Source organism: Salvelinus alpinus, chromosome 13 (genome assembly GCF_045679555.1).
Source record: "Salvelinus alpinus chromosome 13, SLU_Salpinus.1, whole genome shotgun sequence".
NCBI lineage: Eukaryota > Metazoa > Chordata > Actinopteri > Salmoniformes > Salmonidae > Salvelinus > Salvelinus alpinus.
The window spans coordinates 44,332,119-44,354,472 of NC_092098.1; the positions used below are offsets into that span (position 1 = coordinate 44,332,119).

At 45.0% G+C, this 22,354-nt stretch overlaps 1 protein-coding gene across 6 annotated transcripts in view; it reads left to right on the top strand.

The window, feature by feature from the left end:
* The window catches only part of dpysl3 (dihydropyrimidinase like 3), a 54,135-nt gene that overhangs the window by 25,781 nt on the left and 6,000 nt on the right, over positions 1-22,354 (top strand). For all 6 annotated transcript variants that reach the window (XM_071339508.1, XM_071339507.1, XM_071339503.1 and 3 more), the window contains exons 4-11: positions 3,010-3,174; positions 7,481-7,542; positions 8,753-8,833; positions 11,311-11,379; positions 14,822-14,942; positions 16,085-16,241; positions 17,980-18,121; positions 19,647-19,817. In XM_071339508.1, coding sequence (XP_071195609.1) covers positions 3,010-3,174; positions 7,481-7,542; positions 8,753-8,833; positions 11,311-11,379; positions 14,822-14,942; positions 16,085-16,241; positions 17,980-18,121; positions 19,647-19,817 — 968 coding nt within the window. The remainder of the gene's footprint in view (positions 1-3,009; positions 3,175-7,480; positions 7,543-8,752; positions 8,834-11,310; positions 11,380-14,821; positions 14,943-16,084; positions 16,242-17,979; positions 18,122-19,646; positions 19,818-22,354) is intronic.

The window sequence follows — 22,354 nt, forward strand, 5'->3', positions numbered from 1 at the left end:
AGCAGGCGGCAACAGTGAGAGACTTATTTCTGGAGAGATTAATTTTTAAAATTAGAAGTTCGAACTGTTTGGGCATAGACCTGGAAAGTATGACAGAACTTTGCAGGCTATCTCTGCAGTAGATTGCAACTCCTCCCCCTTTGGCAGTTCTATCTTGACGGAAAGTGTTATAGTTGGGTATGGAAATCTCAGAATTTTTGGTGGCTTTCCTAAGCCAGGATTCGGACACGGCAAGGACATCAGGATTGGCAGAGTGTGCTAAAGCGGTGAGTAAGGCAAACTTAGGGAGGAGGCTTCTGATGTTGACATGCATGAGGCCAAGGCTTTTTCGATCGCAGAAGTCAACAAATGAGGGTGACTGGGGACATGCAGGGCCTGGGTTTACCTCCACATCACCCGAGGAACAGAGGAGTAGTAGGATGAGGGTGCGGCTAAAGGCTATCAAAACTGGTCGCCTAGAGCGTTGGGGACAAAGAATAAAAGGAGCAGATTTATGGGCGTGGTAGAATAGAGTCTGGGCATAATGTGCAGACAGGGGTATGGAGGGGCGCGGGTACAGCGGAGGCAAGCCCAGGCACTGGGTGATGATAAGAGAGGTTGTATCTCTGGACATGCTGGTCTCAATGGGTGAGGTCACCGCATGTGTGGGGGGTGGGACAAAGGGGGTATCAGAGGTACGGAGAGTGGAACTACAGGGTCCATTGCAAACCAAAACAATGACAATGAAAACTAGCCTGAACAACAGTATGCAAGGCATATTGATATTTGAGAGAGACATACAATAAGGCATAAAGTGATTGCAGGTCTTGATTGGGAGAGCTAGCTAAAACAACAGGTAAGATAACAGCAGCAATAACAGGGTGCTAGTCTGACACAGCAACAACAGGTAAAAAATGGCGATGACTAGGCAGAGAGGGTCGGATTAACTACACACAGATCCTGAGTTAAAGCACAGAGCCGACAGATAAGACACAAATAAACAGAATGGAGTACCGTGAATTAATGGACAGTCAAGCATGCATCAGCTATGTAGCCAAGTGATCATAGTGGGGGGAGGAGCAGGGAGCAGGGAGGAGGGAGTGACATGGGGAGCAGGGAGGAGGGAGTGACATGGGGAGCAGGGAGGAGGGAGTGACATGGGGAGCAGGGAGGAGGGAGTGACATGGGGAGCAGGGAGGAGGGAGTGACATGGGGAGCAGGGAGGAGGGAGTGACATGGGGAGCAGGGAGGAGGGAGTGACATGGGGAGCAGGGAGGAGGGAGTGACATGGGGAGCAGGGAGGAGGGAGTGACATGGGGAGCAGGGAGGAGGGAGTGACATGGGGAGCATGGAGGAGGGAGTGACATGGGGAGCAGGGAGGAGGGAGTGACATGGGGAGCAGGGAGGAGGCAGGGAGAGACGAGAGACAGCAACCAACCAACCAAGCCGACTTGCGCTATGGTAGACTAATAGCTGCCATAGCTAGATTATTTATCATTAAAAATGATTACGTAATACCTGTCTTGACTGCATCAAACCAGGAGAAGCTAGTTAAGCTAGCTAGCTAACTTTAGATAGTTGGGCTAACTAAGATCAGATAATCACCACAGACATACAGTAAACCAGCACGATTCAGCCTAAGACTTGTTGGAGCTAGAAACACAAGCATTTCAATACACCCGCAATAACGTCTGCAAACAGGTGTATGTGACAAATTAAATGTGATTTGATTTGATAACTGAGGCTGCAGTGCGTGCACTTTCTCATCCTACAGTTACAAACAAGAACAACTCAATTCAGAATATTAAGTAGCAGCATATCTGTTGGCTCTTGGTCGTTGTAGCCTATTCTTCTCCTTTAACTTTTAATTCCATCATTTTAATTCCATCTTCCGTTGATTAGATATCTCCTAATTTTTGCCACACATGGAGCGAGGCTCTATGACTGTAGCCTAGTGCTGCTTTGATGACTTATGATTGGTCAACAACAAGCCACGCTCTCATGAAAAGCAAGAGCAGCAGCATATTATGAAATTATAAAATGTCTCTCTTTCTCGCTCTCTACTGCCACAGTCCCATTCGGATCTGTACAGGCGCTTCCGGACAAGTCAGTTAAAATTGCACATACCCGAGACCCATGACAATCGTATCAGATCCGACCCAGTCCCGTGACATTATTTAGAGTTCTGGATCCGGACCCGCTCGTGTCCTGGACCAGGTCTCGGGTATTCAGGTACAGGTCGATCCGTGAAGACCTCTAGTGTGTGATGCACCCCGGACTGGGCCCAACACACAGATGAGCCCAAAGACTGGGCCCAACACACAGATGAGCCCAAAGACTGGGCCCAACACACAGATGAAACAACTGGTAGATAGTAACGTTTCACTATGATCAACTGGTACTAAACTGTGTGGTGTCTGTGGCCCTGTGAAGGAAGAACTGCCTCCAGCACACTTGTGTACCGCATTAGCTTATTCATCCTGCCCTTCACGTCTTTGACACCGAGTTACATGCCACACAGCCTCGGTCAGAGAGTCAACCATAGTAAACAACATAGCTTTTCTTGGCTGCTGTTGACTCGAGATCGCATTAACACACGCAGAGGGATTTGAGGAGATTGGGCGGCCTTTAATTGGATCGGGAAGTGGTCAGCTGGTCAGGGCAGCAGGCGGACATATTACATCAGAGACTAGGACCACTATAGACATCGGAGGAGGTGGGGGTTCTCTTTATCTCTTATCAGTTTGAGTTTGTTTTCGATTAGCCGAACAGTGACTTGAACTGGGAGTTCCATGTAACCCAAACATACACTCAGACATACAGACATTTCCAATGATAGGTGACATTGTATTGAAAGCCACTGGCAAAGGACACAGAGACACAGGCATTGTGGGTTATATAACACAAACAGTAACATCCTCCCTCTCTCTGTCGCCCTCTCTCTCTTCCTAATCCCTTTCTCTCTATGTCCACCCCCTTCCCTCCCTCCCTCCCCTCCCTCCCCTACCCCCCCTGCCTCCCTCCCTGTAGTGGATCATGTGATCCCGGAGCCAGGCAGCAGTCTGATCGAGGCCTTTGAGCAATGGAGGAGCTGGGCCGATGAGAAGACCTGCTGTGACTACTCCCTCCATGTGGACATCACCCACTGGAGCGACAGTGTCAAGCAGGACGTGGACACACTGCTCAAGGAAAAAGGTAACGGCCAACGTCACAGCAGCAAGGGGAAGGTCTGACAGACAGTAAATGGAAATTCAAATGGACTTTCTATAGCACTTTTCCACATGCAAAAATCACATATTATGGGAGGAAATGCATCGACTACCAAAGAGTTAGGCAGGGTTCTGTTCACCACAAATAAACTCAGCAAAAAAAGAAACGTTTCTTTTTCAGGACCCTGTCTTTCAAAGATAATTCGTAAAAATCTAAATAACTTCACAGATCTTCATTTTAAAGGGTTTAAACACTGTTTCCCATGCTTGTTCAATGAACCATAAACAATTAATGAACATGCACATGTGGAACGGTCGTTGAGACACTAACAGCTTACAGACGGTAGGCAATTAAGGTCACAGTTATGAAAACTTAGGACACTAAAGAGGCCTTTCTACTGACTCTGAAAAACACCAAAAGAAAGATGCCCAGGGTCCCTGCTCATCTGCGTGAACGTGCCTTAGGCATGCTGCAAGGAGCCATGAGGACTGCAGATGTGGCCAGGGCATTAAATTGCAATGTCCGTACTGTGAGACGCCTAAGACAACACTACAGGGAGCTAGGACAGACAGCTGATCGTCCTCGCAGTGGCAGACCACATGTAACAACACCTGCACAGGATCGGTACATCCAAACATCACACCTGCGGGACAGGTACAGGATGCCAACAACAACTGCCCGAGTTACACCAGGAATGCACAATCCCTCCATCAGTGCTCAGACTGTCCACAATAGGCTGAGAGAGGCTGGACTGAGGGCTTGTAGGCCTGTTGTAAGGCAGGTCCTCAACAGACATCACCAGCAACAACGTCGCCTATGGGCACAAACCCACTGTCGCTGGACCAGACAGGACTGGCAAAAAGTGCTCTTCACTGACGAGTCGCGGTTTTGTCTCACCAGGGCCGATGGTCAGATTTGCATTTATCGTCGAAGGAATGAGCGTTACACCGAGGCCTGTACTCTGGAGCGGGATCGATTTGGAAGTGGAGGGTCCGTCATGATCTGGGGCGGTGTGTCACAGCCTCATCGGACTGAGCTTGTTGTCATTGCAGGCAATATCAAAGCTGTGCTTTACAGGGAAGGCATGTGGTACCCTTCCCGCAGGCTCATCCTGACATGACCCTCCAGCATGACAATGCCACCAGCCATACTGCTCGTTCTGTGAGTGATTTCCTGCAAGACAGGAATGTCAGTGTTCTGCCATGGCCATCGAAGAGCCCGGATCTCAATCCCATTGAGCACGTCTGGGACATGTTGGATTGGAGGGTGAGGGCTAGGGCCACTCCCCCCAGAAATGTCTGGGAACTTGCAGGTGCCTTGGTGGAAGAGTGGGGTAACATCACACAGCAAGAACTGGCAAATCTGGTGCAGTCCATGAGGTGGAGATGCACTGCAGTACTTAATGCAGCTGGTGGCCACACCATATACTGACTGTTACTTTAGATTTTGACCCCCCCCCCCCCCCCCCTTTGTTCAGGGACACATTATTCCATTTCTGTTAGTCACATGTCTGTGGAACTTGTTCAGTTTATGCCTTAGTTGTTGAATCTTGTTATGTTCATACAGATATTTGCACATGTTAAGTTTGCTGAAATAAACGCAGTTGACAGTGAGAGGACGTTTCTTTTTATATGTCAGTCTATATATCAACTGGATTGAGAGGACCATGCTTTTAAGTTTAGAGATGAGGATCCATTGGGAATCCACCTTGGATCAAGACAAAGTCCATAGTACTGGATCCAGCAGACAGACAGGCAGGCAGACAGACACTCAGACAGACAGACAGACAGACAGACAGACAGACAGACAGACAGACAGACAGACAGACAGACAGACAGACAGACAGACAGACAGACAGACAGACAGACAGACAGATAGATAGATAGACACGCATGCAGACAGACAAACACACAGGAATGCAGACAGACAGACAGAGACACAGACAGGCAGACAGACAGACAGACAGACAGACAGGCAGGCAGATAGGTAGGCAGACAGACACATACACAGAGAGAAACGCAGGCATGTAGACAGACAGACAAACACCTGTACAGTTGTGGCCAAAAGTTTTGAGAATGACCCAAATATTAATTTCCACAAAGTCTGCTGCCTCAGTGTCTTTAGATACTTTTGTCAGATGTTACTATGAAACACTGAAGTATAACTACAAGTATTTCATAAGTGTCAAAGGCTTTTATTGACAATTACATGAAGTTGATGCAAAGAGTCAATATTTGCAATGTTGACCCTTCTTTTTCAAGACTTCTGCAATCCGCCCTGGCATGTTGTCAACTAACTTCTGGGCCACATCCTGACTGATGGCAGCCCATTCTTGCATAATCAATGCTTGGAGTTTGTCAGAATTTATGGGGTTTTGTTTGTCCACCCGCCTCTTGAGGATTGACCACAAGTTCTCAATGGGATTAAGGTCTGGGGAGTTTCCTGGCCATGGACCCAAAATATCGATGTTTTGTTCCCCGAGCCACTTAGTTATCACTTTTTCCTTATGGCAAGGTGCTCCATCATGCTGGAAAAGGCATTGTTTGTCACCAAACTGTTCCTGGATGGTTGGGAGAAGTTGCTCTCGGAGGATGTGTTGGTACCATTCTTTATTCATGGCTGTGTTCTTAGGCAAAATTGTGAGTGAGCCCACTCCCTTGGCTGAGAAGCAACCCCACACATGAATGGTCTCAGGATGCTTTACTGTTGGCATGACACAGGACTGATGGTAGCGCTCACCTTGTCTTCTCCGGACAAGCTTTTTTCCGGATGCCCCAAACAATCGGAAAGGGGATTCATCAGAGAAAATGACTTTACCCCAGTCCTCAGCAGTCCAATCCCTGTACCTTTTGCAGAATATCAGTCTGTCCCTGATGTTTTTCCTGGAGAGAAGTCACTTCTTTGCTGCCCTTCTTGACACCAGGCCATTCTCCAAAAGTCTTTGCCTCACTGTGCGTGCAGATGCACTCACACCTGCCTGCTGCCATTCCTGAGCAAGCTCTGGTGGTGCCCCGATCCCGCAGCTGAATCAACTTTAGGAGACGGTCCTGGCGCTTGCTGGACTTTCTTGGGCGCCCTGAAGCCTTCTTCACAACAATTGAACCGCTCTCCTTGAAGTTCTTGATGATCCGATAAATGGATGATTTAGGTGCAATCTTACTGGCAGCAATATCCTTGCTTGTGAAGCCCTATTTGTGCAAAAACAATGATGATGTTCATTGCAGGTAACCATGGTTGACAGATGAAGATGATCAATGATTCCAAGCACCACCCTCCTTTTGAAGCTTCCAGTCTGTTATTCGAACTCAATCAGCATGACAGAGGGATCTCCAGCCTTGTCCTCGTCAACACTCACACCTGTGTTAACGAGAGAATCACTGACATGATGTCAGCTGGTCCTTTTGTGGCAGGGCTGAAATGCAGTGGAAATGTTTTTTGGGATTCAGTTCATTTGCATGGCAAAGAGGGACTTTGCATTAATTGCAATTCATCTGATCACTCTTCATAACTTTCTGGAATATATGCAAATTGCCATCATACAAACTGAGGCAGCAGCCTTTGTGAAAATTAATATTTGTGTCCTTCTCAAAACTTTTGGCCACGACTGTAGACAGGCAGACAGACACAGACAGACAGGCAGGTAGGCAGACAGATACATATGCAGACATACAGTCAGTCAGACAGACAGTGCCATTATACCTACTCCTCTGGCCAATCAAAGATGATGAGCAGGGTTACTGCTGGCAGTAACTAGGAAACTCATTCAGCGGTGGTGCCTTCTTCTGCCTCCTTATCTCTGGCCCATAATCTGTCTGTCCCCCAACCACAGCCACAGGCATCCAGTACGCTCACAGGACCTGTGGTCCATACCTGGCCCTGGCCCAAACACCACTGACCACCACTGTCCATCTGCAGGAGGGTGTGGTGCCCTGGGGGGACCCTCCATGGTTTCACGCCCAGTTAGATAGCTCAGACACAGGACAGAGTGGACAGGTCCGTTTGGCCACCACAGCATAGCCACAGAATGTCCAGAGAGCAGAATACAGGCCTCCTGGGTAATGATAGTCAGGCCCTAAGTTCCAGTCACGTTCAATGAAGCCTGATGAGGGATCTTCTGTTTGGCTCAATTAATAAACTGGAATCATCACAGGAATCTTCTCTGTTTGGGGTTTCACTCATATGCTACTTCTCTCTCTCTCTCTCTCTCTCTCTCTCTCTCTCTCTCTCTCTCTCTCTCTCTCTCTCTCTCTCTCTCTCTCTCTCTCTCTCTCTCTCTCTCTCTCTCTCTCAGGTGTGAACTCCTTCCAGGTCTACATGGCCTATAAGGACTTCTACCAGATGAGCAACAGTGAGGTACAGTGTGCTAGCTAGCCTACAGCAACACACAATGTTGGTGAGCCCTACTCGGCTCTGCTTGGCCAGCATGTGAAACACAGTCCCGCCAAACTGTAATCTATGGAAAAAATGACCATGTCTGCAAATCATGTGGCCTATATAGAGGCACTGTGGTAATGCTAGACTCGTTTAAACTGGAGCAGCCCATGCAAGACTAGTTTAGCCATGTTTTATAATAGCAGTGTGGTTTCCTATTTGTAGTTTGATGTGTGTGGACTGTGACCATTCATCTTACTGTGTTCCATTCATGTTTGTACTATGTTCTATTCATGTTTTACTATGTTCTATTCATGTTTTACTATGTTCTATTCATGTTATTACTATGTTCTATTCATGTTTCTACTATGTTCTATTCATGTTATTACTATGTTCTATTCATGTTTCTACTATGTTCTATTCATGTTATTACTATGTTCTATTCATGTTATTACTATGTTCTATTCATGTTATTACTATGTTCTATTCATGTTTCTACTATGTTCTATTCATGTTTTACTATGTTCTATTCATGTTATTACTATGTTATATTCATGTTTCTACTATGTTCTATTCATGTTTTACTATGTTCTATTCATGTTATTACTATGTTCTATTCATGTTTCTACTATGTTCTATTCATGTTTTACTATGTTCTATTCATGTTATTACTATGTTCTATTCATGTTTTACTATGTTCTATTCATGTTTTACTATGTTCTATTCATGTTATTACTATGTTCTATTCATGTTTTACTATGTTCTATTCATGTTATTACTATGTTCTATTCATGTTTCTACTATGTTCTATTCATGTTTTACTATGTTCTATTCATGTTATTACTATGTTCTATTCATGTTTTACTATGTTCTATTCATGTTTTACTAAGTTATAATCATGTTTTACTATGTTCTATTCATGTTTACTATGTTCTATTCATGTTATTACTATGTTCTATTCATGTTTGTACTATGTTCTATTCATGTTTTACTATGTTCTATTCATGTTATTACTATGTTCTATTCATGTTTGTACTATGTTCTATTAATGTTATTACTATGTTCTATTCGTGTTTCTACTATGTTCTAATCATCTTTGTTCTAAGCTCTAATCATGTTTGTTCTAAGTTCTAATCATGTTTGTTCTAAGTTCTAATCATGTTTGTTCTAAGTTCTAATCATGTTTCTACAGCTGTATGAGATCTTTACCTTCCTGGGAGAGATGGGTGGCATTGTGCAGGTCCATGCTGAGAATGGAGAGATCATCGCCGAGGTAACCCACTTCTCACAACAACCACCCACCCCCTCCTCTCTCCTCCCTAGTTTAACCTTTGACCTTTATCACATACATTGTCATACATTGTACTGTTCCCCCAGACTAAACTGACTCCCATGTAGACTCTGTCAGAAGGGAAGGGTGAGTGGTTAGAGTGGCTATTGCAGGAGTCACACTGACAGTAATGTGTGGATGCAGTTTATGTTAGTCTGTGTTATGACTGTAGGGTCCTGGGAGGGAGCTGGGTGGGCCTTAATAGCTGGTCTGGACTCCCTCAGAGACTTAGGGTGTCTGGGATCTGTCTGGCAGGACAGTAAAGAGGCTTCCTTGCTGTCTGTGCGCCAGCTTTTAACCCACAACATAGTATCATGTCCCAACGATACCCCAAAGCTGTCCAGGGTGAATATGAGGGTGAATGTGAGGGTGAATGTGAGGGTTGATATGAGGGTGAATATGAGGGTGAATAGCACTAACTAAACCTCTATATCAGCCCGACAACAGTTAACCACTCATCACTCTCTTCCAGCCCGGGCATCTCTCAATGCAGTGTGATATTGATGCAGGGTTCAATACTTTCTGCCATCTTTCTTTTTGGGGTGCTGGTGTGTGTTTATGTGTGCGTGTGTGTATATATATATACACATATATACACATATATATGTATATACACACACATATATGTATATACACACACACATATATATATATATATATATATATATATACAGTGGGGAGAACAAGTATTTGATACACTGCCGATTTTGCAGGTTTTCCTACTTACAAAGCATGTAGAGGTCTGTAATTTTTATCATAGGTACACTTCAACTATGAGAGACGGAATCTAAAACAAAAATCCAGAAAATCACATTGTATGATTTTTAAGTAATTAATTTGCATTTTATTGCATGACATAAGTATTTGATACATCAGAAAAGCAGAACTTAATATTTGGTACAGAAACCTTTGTTTGCAATTACAGAGATCATACGTTTCCTGTAGTTCTTGACTAGGTTTGCACACACTGCAGCAGGGATTTTGGCCCACTCCCCCCTACAGATCTTCTCCAGATCCTTCAGGTTTCGGGGCTGTCGCTGGGCAATACGGACTTTCAGCTCCCTCCAAAGATTTTCTATTGGGTTCAGGTCTGGAGACTGGCTAGGCCACTCCAGGACCTTGAGATGCTTCTTACGGAGCCACTCCTTAGTTGCCATGGCTGTGTGCTTCGTGTCGTTGTCATGCTGGAAGACCCAGCCACGACCCATCTTCAATGCTCTTACTGAGGGAAGGAGGTTGTTGGCCAAGATCTCGCGATACATGGCCCCATCCATCCTCCCCTCAATACGGTGCAGTCGTCCTGTCCCCTTTGCAGAAAAGCATCCCCAAAGAATGATGTTTCCACCTCCATGCTTCACGGTTGGGATGGTGTTCTTGGGGTTGTACTCATCCTTCTTCTTCCTCCAAACACGGCGAGTGGAGTTTAGACCAAAAAGCGCTATTTTTGTCTCATCAGACCACATGACCTTCTCCCATTCCTCCTCTGGATCATCCAGATGGTCATTGGCAAACTTCAGACGGGCCTGGACATGCACTGGCTTAAGCAGGGGGACCTTGCGTGCGCTGCAGGATTTTAATCCATGACGGCGTAGTGTGTTACTAATGGTTTTCTTTGAGACTGTGGTCCCAGCTCTCTTCAGGTCATTGACCAGGTCCTGCCGTGTAGTTCTGGGCTGATCCCTCACCTTCCTCATGATCATTGATGCCCCACGAGGTGAAATCTTGCATGGAGCCCCAGACCGAGGGTGATTGACCGTCATCTTGAACTTCTTCCATTTTCTAATAATTGCGCCAACAGTTGTTTCCTTCTCACCAAGCTGCTTGCCTATTGTCCTGTAGCCCATCCCAGCCTTGTGCAGGTCTACAATTTTATCCCTGATGTCCTTACACAGCTCTCTGGTCTTGGCCATTGTGGAGAGGTTGGAATCTGTTTGATTGAGTGTGTGGACAGGTGTCTTTTATACAGGTAACGAGTTCAAACAGGTGCAGTTAATACAGGTAATGAGTGGAGAACAGGAGGGCTTCTTAAAGAAAAACTAACAGGTCTGTGAGAGCCGGAATTCTTACTGGTTGGTAGGTGATCAAATACTTATGTCATGCAATAAAATGCAAATTAATTATTTAAAAATCATACAATGTGATTTTCTGGATTTTTGTTTTAGATTCCGTCTCTCACAGTTGAAGTGTACCTATGATAAAAATGACAGACCTCTACATGCTTTGTAAGTAGGAAAACCTGCAAAATCGGCAGTGTATCAAATACTTGTTCTCCCCACTGTATATATATATATATATATATATATATATATATGTGTGTGTGTGTGTGTGTGTGTGTGTGTGTGTGTGTGTGTGTGTGTGTGTGTGTGTCAGAGTTGGGGGTGAATTAGTGTGAACATGGTCCCTCTGTTTGTCTGTCACAGGAGCAGGCACGCATGCTGGAGATGGGCATCACTGGACCAGAGGGACACGTGCTGAGCAGGCCAGAGGAGGTGAGGCTCTCTACATAATAAAGTTGTGTGTGTGTGTGTCTCTCTCTCTCTCTCTCTCTCTCTGTGTGTGCATGTGTGTCTGTTTCTCTCTGTCTCTCTCTCTCTCTCTCTGTGTGTTTGTGCGTGTGTATCTCTCTGTGTGTGTGTGTCTCAGCTGAATTTTGCGGTTGGGGTGCCCAGGACGCCCCCGGGTGGGGTGCTCGGGACAGCCCCGGGTGGGGTGCTCGGGACACCCGGGTGCACATGGGTTGTATTGTATGGCAGTCATGGACTAAATCAAGTTCAAGTGCACCGCTCTCTGTCTAGTAGTTATTTACTAGATATGCATAGCCATAAGTCATAGCCATAAGTCATAGACATAAGTCATAGCCATAAGCATAGACATAAGTCATAGCCATAAGTCACAGCCATAAGTCATAGCCATAAGTCATAGCCATAAGTCATAGCCATAAGTCACAGCCATAAGTCATAGCCATAAGTCATAGCCATAAGTCACAGCCATAAGTCACAGCCATAAGTCATAGCCATAAGTCACAGCCATAAGTCATAGTCATAAGTCACAGCCATAAGTCACATCCATAAGTCACATCCATAAGTCACAGCCATAAGTCATAGCCATAAGTCACAGCCATAAGTCACAGCCATAAGTCATAGCCATAAGTCACAGCCATAAGTCATAGCCATAAGTTATAGCCATAACCTTACCAAGAGTACACCACAGGATATTACAGTGGCGACGAGAAGTGTTGATGTGAACCCAGTGAGGTATAAATACTTTTTCTCAGTTTCACCAACTACCAACGTCTTGCCTAACCAGCTAGCCTAACATCATCATGGCACTCATTGGACACATGTCTGTCGATATAAAGGAGGATTTTGATGAGTGACTGGCACTCTGGATGACTAATGATATTGCAGAGGAAAGTCAGTCATTGGTAGCAGGGCCTATGGATTGTTGAAAAGCTTGGTAGCCCCTAACAAACCGATCGATAAAGACTGAGGTTAGACTGATGATGAGGTTACCGAGGCACTGAGCACTCACTATAGGCCGCAGCCTTTGATCATAGCGGAAAGATTATGTTTACACCAACGTGATCAGAATGAGAGGGAAAGCATTGCTGTTTATGTTCCCCTTTTGCAAAAGTGGGAGGGAGAAATGGGCACCGAGCAAAAATGCTACTGTTGTGTAGAGAAATACAACTCTCAGGACTGTAGATACGAGTGCTCAGAACTAGGACTAGTAGCACAAGTGTGCAGGAAAGCTAAAAATAGCAACGAAGCAAAGATAATCACAGAAAGCAATGAGACAGGAGAAAATGCAGATGATGACATGGAACTGTTTTCAGTGTTCAGAGCGACTGACACTACTCAAGGAATTGTTCTTGAAGTGAAACTGAACAACACACCAGTTGAAATGCAAGTAGACACAGGAACTACAGTCACCATCATCTCAGAGAGCATGTAGGCTTTAGCACACATCCCACTGGAGAAAACACAAATGCAATACCACTGCTCAGCAGACTCACAGTACCAGTGCAGTACACGATGCAATGCGCAAAGCTACCACTAATGGTCGCCAAAGGCAACAAATGAGCAGTACCAGGGAGAAACCGGTTAAAACACATCCGGTTAGACTGGGAGAGCATTTTTCCAAGTGAATGACAAAAAAGCCACTGTTCCTCAACAAAGTGTTGGAGAAACACAATCAGGTTTTCAAAGAGGGTTTAGGCCTGATCTATGAGTTCAAAACGGACATCAAGATGAAACCAGAGGCCAACCCGAAGTTTCACAAGCCAGGCCCTGTTCCTTACACCTTTACGAGAAAAGGTGGAAAAAGAGCTGAAAAGACTGGAGGGGGAGAACATAATCACCAAGTTACATCGTGGAGTACCTAGGCCACAGAAAAGAAGCCCATTGTGGAGGCTGCATGTCTTAAAATGATCACATAACTCAGATATTTTCTAGCCCTGTTGAACTACTATGGCTGTTTCCTGGCAAACAAGTCTACCGTACTGAAGCCCTTCCACGAGCTGCTACAAACAGTGGCAATGGAAAAAACAGAGCAAAGATGTCTTCCACAAAAGTAAGTGGATGTTACTGGACAGTCAGTGTTTGGTGCACTATGACACCAAGAGACCCTTACGCTTGTGATGCCTCGTTGTAAGGGGTTGGAGCAGTGATTTTACATGTTTTTGAGAACGGGGACTAAAAGACCCATAGCATTTGCCTCCTGAACCCTCAGTTCTAGTGAGAAAAACTAGGAGCAGATAGAGAAATAAGGGTTGGCTCTGATCTTTGGAGTTAAGGAATTTCACAAGTATCTTTATGGCCGCAGATTTACTTTTTATTTCCAGATACCAAACCACTCCTGTCCATCTTCGGACCGAAGACAGCCTACTCTGTCAACCTCAAGAATGCCACCATTCTATCAGCCTACCGTTATGACATCGAATACCACTGCTCAGCCGATCACTTAAATGCTGACACATTATCCTGGCTACCACTGGACGGAACGGAGGCACCGGAAACGGCTGGTAATGTCTTCTACTTTGCAGCGTGGGACGACATACCACTTCAAGCCACAGACATTGCCATGGGGACAAAGAGAGACACCGTGTTGTTCAAAGTGTTGGATTTCACACTGCATGGCTGGCCAAGCTATGTAGAAAGATAGGAGCTATAGGGATACTTTACCAGAAGACTGCAGCTATCAACTGACAAAGGCTGTCTACTCTGGGGTTGCAGAGTAATCATACCCACAGAAAAGCGAGGTTACTCAACGACCTGCATAAGGAGCATCCTGGAATGTGCTGCATGAAGGCCCTGGCACAAAACCATGTGTGGTGGCCAGCTAAAGACCTTGGAAACAAAGTAAACAATGTGACATTTGTATGTCAGTGAGGAACCTGCCGAACCCTGCAACGCTACACTGATACGGAAATGGCCAAGTCGAGAGTGGCAGCTTTTACACATTGGAATTTGCAGAGGAGGATCAACTTCATTTCCTTGTGCTGATTGACAGCCATTCAAAATGGATTGAAGTGGAGATACCTTGTCAATTGTACAACTGAATGCATTCAACTGAAATGTGTCTTCTGCATTTAACCCAACCCCTCTGAATCAGAGAGGTGCGGGGTGCTGCCATAATCAACGTCCACGTCTCCGGCACCCGGGGAACAGTGGGTTAACTGCCTTGCTCAGGGGAAGAACGACAGATTTTTACCTTGTCAGCTCTGGGATTTAATCCAGCAACCTTTCATTCACTGGCCCAACGCTCTAACCACTAGGCTACCTGGCAGTAGTAGACATTGCCAGTCCAGGGTTAGTTTAATCTGTTCAGAGACTAATTGATTGTTCTGTCTGTCTTCGTCTGCCTGTCTGTCTGTCTGCGTGTGTGTGTGTGTGTGTGTCGCTGTCTATCTGTCCATTCCCCCCCATCTAGCTGGAGGCAGAGGCTGTGTTCCGCGCCATCACCATTGCCAGCCAGACCAACTGTCCCCTGTATGTGACCAGGGTCATGAGCAAGAGTGCTGCCGACATCATCTCACAGGCCAGGAAAAAAGGTACACGGGTTTCCAGTGTGGCTGTGATTGTGCTTTAATTACCGTATCAAGAAGGCAGCTAACTTAGATATTTGTTAGTCACAATGAATGCATAGAAAGAAGATAATCTACCTTTCATATCAGAACACGAGAGCTGTCCCCAGGTGATAAGTTAGAGATTCATCTCAAAACGGGCCTTACCCGCATGTCCCTTGGAGGTAGTTGTCCTCACCTCTTAGTGCAACTTCGCTGCTGCCTCTTAAACTCTTCTGTTCTGTAAGAGGATTGGAATGCACCTATGCCCTTATGTGCTGATCCTAGTGTCTTGGTTCACACCCTAGATTTACACTATAGGTCTGGTCTGGTAGACACACCGGATAGAAGAAGGCCCGTTTTGAGATGAATCCCTAACTTATCACCCGGGGCTCGCCGTAGCAAACTGTCAGAAAACCTGTCTCTGCCATTCATCAGGAGCCCACGGCGGAGCAGGGAGAGAGAGTAGGCCTCTTGTACGTGATGGAGAGAAAGATATACACTTTCTGAACTGAGAAGAAAAAGAGAGGAAGGGAAAGATGCATGTCCTCATGTAGGAAGCATGTAAGGGTCACTCGGTGCTCCCAAGAGGCCTTGTTTTCATCACTGGCTGGTCCCATTCCTCAGCGCTGACATCCGATTCGTCATGTCAAAGCCCAGAGAGGGAAAGAGACTTGCAAATAGCAACAGGAAAGTTAAACATGAGGCAAGGTTGAGACCATCCAATCTTTCCTACAATCTGCTTTAGCTGGATCAGCTGACCTTTTAGTTCTGTTAGATTCTCCCTTTAGGTCTTATGTTTCAAGCTTTATTTGTCATATTCACAACTACAGTGAAATGCTTAACTTGCAAGCCCTTCCCAACAGTGCAATATTCAATATCAAAATTTAAAAAAAATTAAACCCAGGAAAAATAAAGGAAGAAAAAAATGGAGAATGTAAGCTATACATGTTTACAGGGTCAGTGCCAGTACCAAATAGAAAATGTGCAAGGATACTAGACATTGTACATTTGCTACTGGCTTTGACCTGGGATAAACCTATCAAGTTAACGAGTGAGTACATTTTTAGAAGCATGAGGTGAGTTGATTTAATGTAGTCTCATCCTGGGTGTTAATATCTTTTCCCCAGGTAACGTTGTGTTCGGCGAGCCAATCACGGCCAGCCTTGGGACTGACGGGACACACTATTGGAGCAAGAACTGGGCCAAGGCTGCCTCCTTTGTGACATCACCCCCCCTCAGCCCGGACCCCACCACCCCAGACTACCTGAACACATTACTGGCCAGGTAAAGAGCTCCCCCTGTTGACTGTATGACACTCCACTGACCTAGCATGTCCTCGCTGCATCAAACACGTTAGACTGATAGGGTTCTGGAGGCGCTTCTAACCTCATGATGGATTTATTATTTATTCAACCTTTATTTTGACAGGGAGTCATGCTGAGACCAAGGTCTCTTTTATAGATCAATACACACTGTACACATCAATATACACTATACACATCAATATACACTATACACATCAATAGACTTCAAAATACACATCAATATTCACGTCAATATACACATCAATATACACTATACACATCAATAGACATCAAAATACACATAAATATACACATCAATATACAGTATACACATCAATATACACATCGGTATACACATCAATATACACATCGATATACACTGTACACATCAATATACACTATACACACCAATATACACATCGGTATACACATCAATATACACATCGATATACACTGTACACATCAATATACACTATACACATCAATATACACATCAATAGACATCAAAATACACATAAATATACACATTGATATACACTGTACACATCAATAGACACATCAATATACACTGTACACATCAATATACACATATGGTTGCACGAGTTGGTGTGTTTGTCTGTTAGGAAAGGTAGAGTGCTCTGTAAGAAAGGGAAGACAGCTATAACTGGTAGGAGGAGACCTTGGCACTTGACTCAGAGTAATCGATCTACTTTAGTCGCAGCTCTGCTGTGTTGTCTGAGCTATTCCAGTTGTATGTGAGCTTTTTCAGCTTTTCTGTATGGAATAAACATTTCCCGGTTTGACCGGGCAGGTGTAACGCTTCTCGTGGGCTGAAGGAAGAGTGGACCAAGGTGCAGCGTTTAAAGTCTTCATGATTTAATCCAACAAAACCAAATCGAACAAAAACAACAAACAAGAGAACGAAAGCGAAACAGTTCTGTCTGGTGCAGACACAAAACAGAAAACAACTACCCACAAAACACAGGTGGGAAAAGGCTACCTAAGTATGGTTCTCAATCAGAGACAACGGTAGACAGCTGCCTCTGATTGAGAACCACACCCGGCCAAACACACAGAAATAGAAAACATAGAACACAAAACATAGAATGCCCACCCCAACTCACGCCCTGACCAAACCAAAATAGAGACATAAGAAGGATCTCTAAGGTCAGGGCGTGACAGCAGGGAGGGCTGAGCGTCTGTAGGTTGTAGTTTTTTCCCCTTAAATGAAGCCTAGACAACCAGGTGAGGGGAGTTCCTTACTAATCATAATTCATCAGTCATGTTCAAGGGAGGAGCGAAAACCCGCAGGCACTCGGCCCTCCGTGGAATGAGTTTGACACGTGTGCCTTAAGGGATCGTAGATCACAGCTATGATGTAAAGCAATTATTTCAGGTCTGAAGCAGTACCTGTGGAAGAGGTACTCTGGAAGAGTTTCATAATTGAATCTGCTGCTGAAAGCCACTGTTGTGTGCGATGTACAACATACTGCATCTCAACACATTTCTTACTACTGTTCTAGCATGTTTCAGCTGCAAAGCCATGGCTAAGTTGTTACTCTCTGTCTCTCTCTTTTCTCGCTCTTTCTCGCTCTCTTCTCTCTCGCTCTTTCTCTCGCTCTCTCTCTATCACTTTCTCTCTCTTTAATTTTCTCTTTCTCTCTCTTTCACTTTTTCTCTCTCTCTCTTTTCTCTCTATCTCCCTCCCTCCCTCCCAGTGGTGACCTGAATGTGACTGGTAGTGCCCACTGCACCTTCAGCGTGGCCCAGAAGGCCATAGGGAAGGATGACTTCACTCAGATCCCTGAGGGTGTGAACGGAGTGGAGGAGAGGATGTCCCTCATCTGGGAGAAGGCTGTGGTGAGGATGGATGGGTGGACACCTGTCTGCATGGCATATGTCTTTCTCTCTTTCTTTGGTTGTGTCCAAAATGGCACTCTATTCCCTTTATAGTCCACTAATTTTGACATGGGCCCATATGGCTCTGGTCAAAAGTAGTGTACAATATAGGGAATAGGGTGCTATTTAGGATGCATACTCCTACCTAGTCGGTATTCATGTCATAATAATGAATTCCCCTCGACCACACCCACAAATTGGGGGAAAAAATAACATTCTTTCCCATTGACTCCCAGTGTAAAAGAGACAACTTTGTTGACTATTTTTTGTTCTACTTAAATTGTGGGGACCTAGTGTCCAAGATGGTTACACGTAGTTATATGTGTGGAAACATTTCATCACAGGTAAGACATTTAACTTGTTTAGTATAGTCCGTTTGTTACTCCACTCACTACTATAGTCCGTTTGTTACTCCACTCACGACTTGTAGCTATATAGTCTGTTTGTTTGTGTTGTTGGTCTTGGCTAGCTTAATGTTCTGGTCGGTAGCTAACTAGCACTCAGTCACATGGCTGCTAGCACGTCATGAAAAGAGGCATGAGGGAAGCCCTACAATATTATATTTGTCTAAGTAGTGAGAACACTCAGGAGCAGACAATGTTAAAAAGTAATCTTTAGACATGTCGTACTTTTCTTTTATATAGTTTTGTAATTGAGTAAAACAAGCAGACAACAAGAACATTATTTAAGAAAAGGTCAAGTTTCTGCTGTGAGTCAAGGTGGGCGGGGCCACAGCATTCTATTTAATACCGACTGGGACTATCCTGTTTCTTTCTTTCATGTCCTTATTTTCTCAGCTTCGCTAGCCCTCACTAACCCTCTCTTTTACTAACCCTCTTAGCTACTCTGAGTACTCCACTTCCTCCAGTTTATGCTGCACATTCTCCACAGTTCACTGCAGCTCCTCCTCTCTCCTCTTCCCTAATACATCCTGGTAGTGTGGTTTAGTGATATCTCTGGATCTATCCCCCCAGCCGTTCACCCTGCTTACAGAATTAAACAGTATAGATCTCTGTCTATCTCTGGATCTATCCCCCCAGCCGTTCACCCTGCTTACAGAATAAAACAGTGTGTATCTCTTTTTTTTCTCCTAATTCTTGTTCTTGCTCTTGAACTCAGACATGGTTTTGTATTTTCTTGACAGCTGTGTTATGAATGGTGCAGCTTTGCCTCAGAATTATTCACACTGGTCTGCCTTAAGACAAAAAACACATAGTCTCAACTCTAGCATTGACTGTGTGTGTGTGTGTGTGTGTGTGTGTGTGTGTGTGTGTGTGTGTGTGTGTGTGTGTGTGTGTGTGTGTGTGTGTGTGTGTGTGTGTGTGTGTGTGTGTGTGTGTGTGTGTGTGTGTGTGTGTGTGTGTGTTCTTGCGCTTGACTACAAGAGTACCCTCACCCACCAGTCAGCTGTAAAAGCGTCTTTGTTTAGCTAGCACTTCACCATTATAACATTTTGACAAGTCACCTTTTTTTCCTGCTCACTCAGACCACTGGCAAGATGGACGAGAACATGTTTGTTGCTGTGACGAGCACCAACGCCGCCAAGATCCTAAACCTGTACCCCCGTAAGGGACGGATAGCTGTGGGCTCCGATGCTGACCTGGTCATTTGGGACTCAGATGCTGTCCGCACCATCACCGCCAAGACGCACAATTCGGTAAGAGGTCAAAGGCTAGGGGTGAATAAAGTTTCAGTGACCTTTCAGTTTCTCAGAAGGGAAATTAAGTCCCTGTAGACTCCCTGCGCACAGGAGCCCAGAGCGTACACTACAGTGCAGGGTTAAACAGAGGAAGTGTCCGCTCAGGAAATCAAGCATTCTGCACTTCCTGCTGCAGGCACAGAGAACGAGGGAGTGAGAGAGAGAGAGACACAGAGACCTCAGAGAAAAGCAGAATAGTACGATGAAGAGGTGTGGAAAGACAGAAACACAGAGAGAGATATAGAACGACAAAGAGAGGGAGAGAAAGAAAGAGCTGGAAAAAGATTGGACAAGTTTTCAATGGCTTTTCCATACGTGGAAAAGATCCAACGAGACCCAAGGTTTTTACATAATGATGTCACCTTCTCGTTTCCTGCTTGTAGCCCCTCCAGACAACAAAACAAGCACATAAGAACACAGAACATAAGAACAGGGGCTCCTGTCCATGTTAATGATGGCTACAGTGATCTATTGGGCACAGTAGTTAAGTGCTTTACAACCTGTGTATCCCTTCCTCTGTAGTAAATACAAGTATCCCATTATCTGAAATGTTTGATCTGGTTAGCTTTGTATATGTTGTTGCAGATAGAACCCGGCCGTGACATCATACTTGGCAGATGTGGAGCCATTATGTCCAGTCCAGAGGAGGCTGGTGGGAGAAGCTATAGGAGGACCGGCTCATGGTAATGGCTGGAATGGAATCAGTGGAATGGAGTTTCCATATGTTTGCTGTACCATTCCATTAACTCCATTCCAGTCTTTACAATGAGCCCGTCTTCTTATAGCTCTTCCCACCAGCCTCCTCTGGTCCTGTCCTGGCCTGAATCTGGAAAAACAGCAGGGCCGTGTGCATAGGAACACACAGACAATAGAAGAGAGCGGGCAACAGATTGCAAAAAAATATGTAGAGAGAGACAGAATGATAGACGGAATAAGAGAGTTTAGTGGCAGGAGAATAGAGAGAGGGGGAATGGATCAGAGATGACCAGCGAGAGTGAAAGAGAGTAGAAAGAAAGTGGGAGAGAGAGAGAGAGGGCTAGAGAAAGAGAAGATAAATTGGTAGAGAGGGAGAGAGTGCTAGAGAAAGAGGAAGTGTTAGGGAGAGAAGGAGAGACAGTGCTAGAAAAAGAGGGAGAGAAAGTGGTAGAGAGGGAGAGAGTGCGTAGAGAGAGTGATGCGTGGAGTCATTAGCCCCAGCTGTGCGATGGCAGCTGTTTGTCTTTAAATGCCAAAAGGAGGCATATGAGAAACAGGCCGACTGGATGATGTGGAGGAGGTGGAGAAGGAGGGTTATTTATCTCTCTTCTCCCACACATGTTGTTAATTAAGGCAGAACCATGGTCTCATCTCTACAGAGACGGCCTGCCTGCCTACCAAGCCGCCCGCCAACCCGCCTCCTCTTTTCCTCTGTCCCCACAGCCAAACTGGGCCTGTGTGTCCCATGACTCTACTTAGCTCTCCCTCAATAAGCTCTACGTCTCACTACAACACATAGAATGGCCTCTCATCAGACCAGTTTTAAGAGCAATATGTCCAAATCTGATTTACTTTAGTGGAATTAGCCGGCTCTTCATCTGAATAAGTGTGTCAGCTCATAATGTAAATCACAGACAGTCTTTGGTGCGTGAGGTCATGTGTTTCAGAGACTGTTTCTTTTTTCTTGACCTTCTGAGTCCACAAAGACACACCGATGTAAACTCATGTAAACTCTCCGGCGCCATTTGTGTCAGACGAGTGACTGTCAGACTGCAGAAATACTGGAAATAGTTGTGTTTACGTGGGAGCTGGTTGCTTCTGCATCGCTGTACTGTCATTTCCTCCGCTTGAGAGTTATGAGCACTTGAAAGTTCCTGCAGCTGCTCATCGGTTGTATAACTGGATTGTGCTTGTGAATCTCTACAGTAAGTTACGGCAGCATAACAGACTGTACTGGGGTGCAACGGGGAAAAGTAGGCTTGATAAATCTAGAGTTTTTGTTTTTGTAATTTGTCATTCTCCTCTCTTTTGTTGGCCTAGCATCACTGACCAAGACATACAATATCCACTTAAAGATGCACTATGCAGAAATCCGCCATTTCCTGGTTGCAACAATTATAATAGTTCACCTAATTTCAGTTTATGTGACAAAAAAAGAAAGTTTAGTGTAGAGAATCATTGTACCATTTTAAACCGCTGTGAAAAATCTTTTCCATAACTACAAATATTGTATTTTCAGCTGTTGGAAGCTAGTGTACAAAACCCAAACACACATTGAACCGATACACCAGATGACCTGATGACCTGCTGAACATCTTATTCCAAACTCATGGGCATTAATATGGAGTTGGTCCCACTCTTCTGGGAAGGCTTTCCACTAGATGTTGGAACATTGCTGTGGGGACTTGCTTCCATTCAGCCACAAGAGTATTAGTGAGGTTGGGCACTGATGTTGGGCGAATAGGACTGGCTCGCAGTCAGCGTTCCAATTCATCCCAAAGGTGTTCGATGAGGTTGAG